The 3,193-nt window shown below is 38.9% G+C and overlaps 1 protein-coding gene across 1 annotated transcript in view; it reads right to left on the bottom strand.

Annotated features, from left to right (window-relative positions):
• The window catches only part of CC2D2A (coiled-coil and C2 domain containing 2A), a 159,981-nt gene that overhangs the window by 82,423 nt on the left and 74,365 nt on the right, over window positions 1-3,193 (bottom strand). The window contains exon 13 of the mRNA XM_006144894.2: window positions 2,647-2,753. Within this exon, the coding sequence (XP_006144956.1) occupies window positions 2,647-2,753 (107 nt within the window). The remainder of the gene's footprint in view (window positions 1-2,646; window positions 2,754-3,193) is intronic.

The raw sequence follows: 3,193 nt of genomic DNA on the forward strand, positions 1-3,193 counted from the left end.
TATGAAAAATCAATGGAAAATGCTTAAAATGGTACCAGTCCAGGGTGACTGCACCAACTGAGGGCTCCGCCCATACTTAGGGGGTGGCTGATCGGCAGGTCACACAGGGTTTAAGGAAATCAGTCCACTGGAAGAGGTATTTAGGAACAGATCATGAGCTAGAATTTATCGCCCAGTAAAAAGTCAGTAAAGAACTGAAATGTCCTCTTTTACTGGGTCATAAAGGCTAAATTTCAGTTTTCATCTCCAGGGTCATGGAAATAAAGCAACGAGTCTGCAATTTATGAGTCCACCTGGCATTGCTGAAACACAGTCTGCTGGCTTCCAAACAGCGAGGGACAAATACAGTTCCGCGTGAGACTGTGATCGTCTCAGAAGGGCTTTGTGTCGACGTGCTCCCACCCACCCACCCTGTACAGGACTGTTTCCACAGCATGTTGCGATGTTTTGTTTGTAATGTGAAAAAGGATTTTCATTTTAAACGTATTCCTCATACTTTTGCAATTATAATGTACAGACTTCACTCATTTTCACTTGCTGCTTTTCATTTTATTTACAATGTACAAACTTCACTAATTTTCACTTTGCTAATTTTCACTTGGAAGTATGTCAGACTCATGGCTACTCCGTAGAAAGAAAAATACAGTACATTGAGAATCCTTACTATTTCTTGCTCTAAGATTTTGTTCTGTGGGAATATTCATACAGACATATAAATATAAACATAGAGATTATAATTACACTACAATTTAAATAATAAAAAAGTAGGAACAATACAAATGTCTGTCAGTTGGAGATAGTATAAACTATCAGGTTGTCAGAAAAGTTATAATTTTTTTTCTGTTTTTCCATGCAAAAATGTGTCATGATTTTCCCAACAACTCAATATAATAAATTTACATATTGCTAGCTTTTGAACAATGATGCAGACCTAGATATACTGTAACAGGAAAAGGTCTAAGGCATGTTGCACATAAAAAAATCAAGTTGCAGAAAAGTATACACAGTATGATTCATTAAAAAAATGCATATAAACACATCTGTATGTATATGTATGTGAGTATATACACATAATACACACTTTATGTGTATGCATATGTCTGTGTATACACATATAAAGAGACAGACAGATAGATAGATATAGGTAGATAGACAGTTTATCCCTTATTTCAAATGCTTGGAACCAGAGTATTTTGGATTTTGAATTTTTCACACTTAGGAATACCTGCATATGAATAGAGAGGAATCTTGGGGATGAGACCCAAGTCTGAACACTAAACTCATTTTTATTTCACATATGCCTTATATAGTCTGGAGATAATTTTACACAATACTTTTGTATTGTAGGTTTCTATTTATTTATTTATTTTTAAAGGGAGATTTTTGTACAGGGTGCATTTGCCAGAGAGACAGACAGAAAGTGAGAAATCACCCAGGGGGAAGGCAACATTGCAGTCCCTTCTCCATTCTCCTCGGGATTTGGGGTACCCACGCACATGGGTCCAGCATGAGTTTCAGCTGCCAGGTCTGGGACTTGAATTGTGGTCAGCCACATGGGAGTCTAGCACCCTAACCACACCACCACTGCTGGCACCCGTACTAGAGAATTTTGACTGTGACTCATCACACGAGATCAGACACAACATTTTCAGTCTGTGGTGTCATGTTGGCATTACTCAAAACGTTTCTAATTTGGGAGCATTTCTGATTTGGGATTAGGATGTCTTCTTCCTCTGCAGATAGAGAGGTAGGTAAGCAGGTAGGCTGGAGGTAGATAGGACAGATGGAAGAACTACCAAAAAGCCTGCTAGCCTTGATTTTTTTCTGAGGGATGGGGTTTAAGTGATGTTAGTACACTTCCTTACTGTTTGCTAATGACCAGGGTTTCCATTTTTGAATTTTAAAATTAAGAGTAACTCAAAAAACAAAGCACAGATAATAAATAATGTGAACAACTATGAACATTTGCCTCATTTACCCAGGAGATTGTGAACACACACACACACACACACACACACACACACACACACACACACGGGAAGACCTTTCTCATTCCACCCCTTCGCGCTCTCCCAGGAGGCAGCTAGCACGTGTCTCTCCCATGTTTATGCCACACATATATGGATTCACAGTAAACGAGTACCATTGCTGGTGTTCTTTAGGCTTTCTAACATGTGTCACTCAGTGGATATTACAACCGGATATCTTTCGTTCGGTGTTGATAAATGCAGACTAATTTAATCATTTTGACCATGGTAGTATTGACATCAACTATAAAATTATCCACTTTGGTTCCATGATTTGTAAGTGAGCACAGCCTTGCACACTTCTCCATGTGTGTGCATGCACACAGCTTCCTCCAGCACATGCACGAACCTAAGCAGAATTGCTGGGGCCGAGCTGACGGGCACCTGCAGCTTGCAGTCTGCTCGGCAGCTTCCCTGCCTGACCGCTGTCACATATTCTCATTTGTATTACCGAACGTCAAACTTTTTGTTAATATGAAGGATACATCATTTCATTATTTCAGTTTGCATAATTTTACATGTATTTGCTACATTAGGAAAACTATCTGGAAAAATAAATTCTAAACAAGTACATATCTGATAGAAAAAAAAACAGTAGTTAAAATTATTCTTTACTCACCAAATTTCTGATTTATATTCATTGATGGTTTTCTGGGTTGTATCAAGTGACTGATGAGGTTTTTCTGGATTAAGGCCGAACTCAACAGCATGTCTTAAAGCTTGGAGCTGAACAAAATATGGATAAAGTGCTGAGTTAGAAACTACCCTGGAGGACCCGAGTCGTTTTCGTGCAGATAGCAGGCCTATAAGCATGGTGAACATCCCTAAAACACGCTGGACCTTCTGTAAGACGTGTGGCAAGCACCAACCTCGTAAAGTGACACAGTACAAAAAGGGCGAGGATTCTCTGTGTGCTCAGGGACAGCAGCATTATAACAGGAAGCAGTGTCTATGGTGGACAGACTAAGCCTTTTTTTTTGAAAAAGGCAAAAACTACAAAGAAGATTGTGCTGAGGCTTGAATGTGTTGAGCTCAACTGCAGATCTAGGAGAATGCTGGCTATTCAGAGATTTGAGCAATTTTTTTTTATTTCAATTTATTTATTAGCATTAATTCACTGTACATCATTACAGCATACAAAATGAGATTTTCCATCCAGAGTACAC

This window comes from Tupaia chinensis, unplaced genomic scaffold, assembly GCF_000334495.1.
Source record: "Tupaia chinensis unplaced genomic scaffold, TupChi_1.0 Scaffold000138_1, whole genome shotgun sequence".
Taxonomy (NCBI): Eukaryota; Metazoa; Chordata; class Mammalia; order Scandentia; family Tupaiidae; genus Tupaia; species Tupaia belangeri.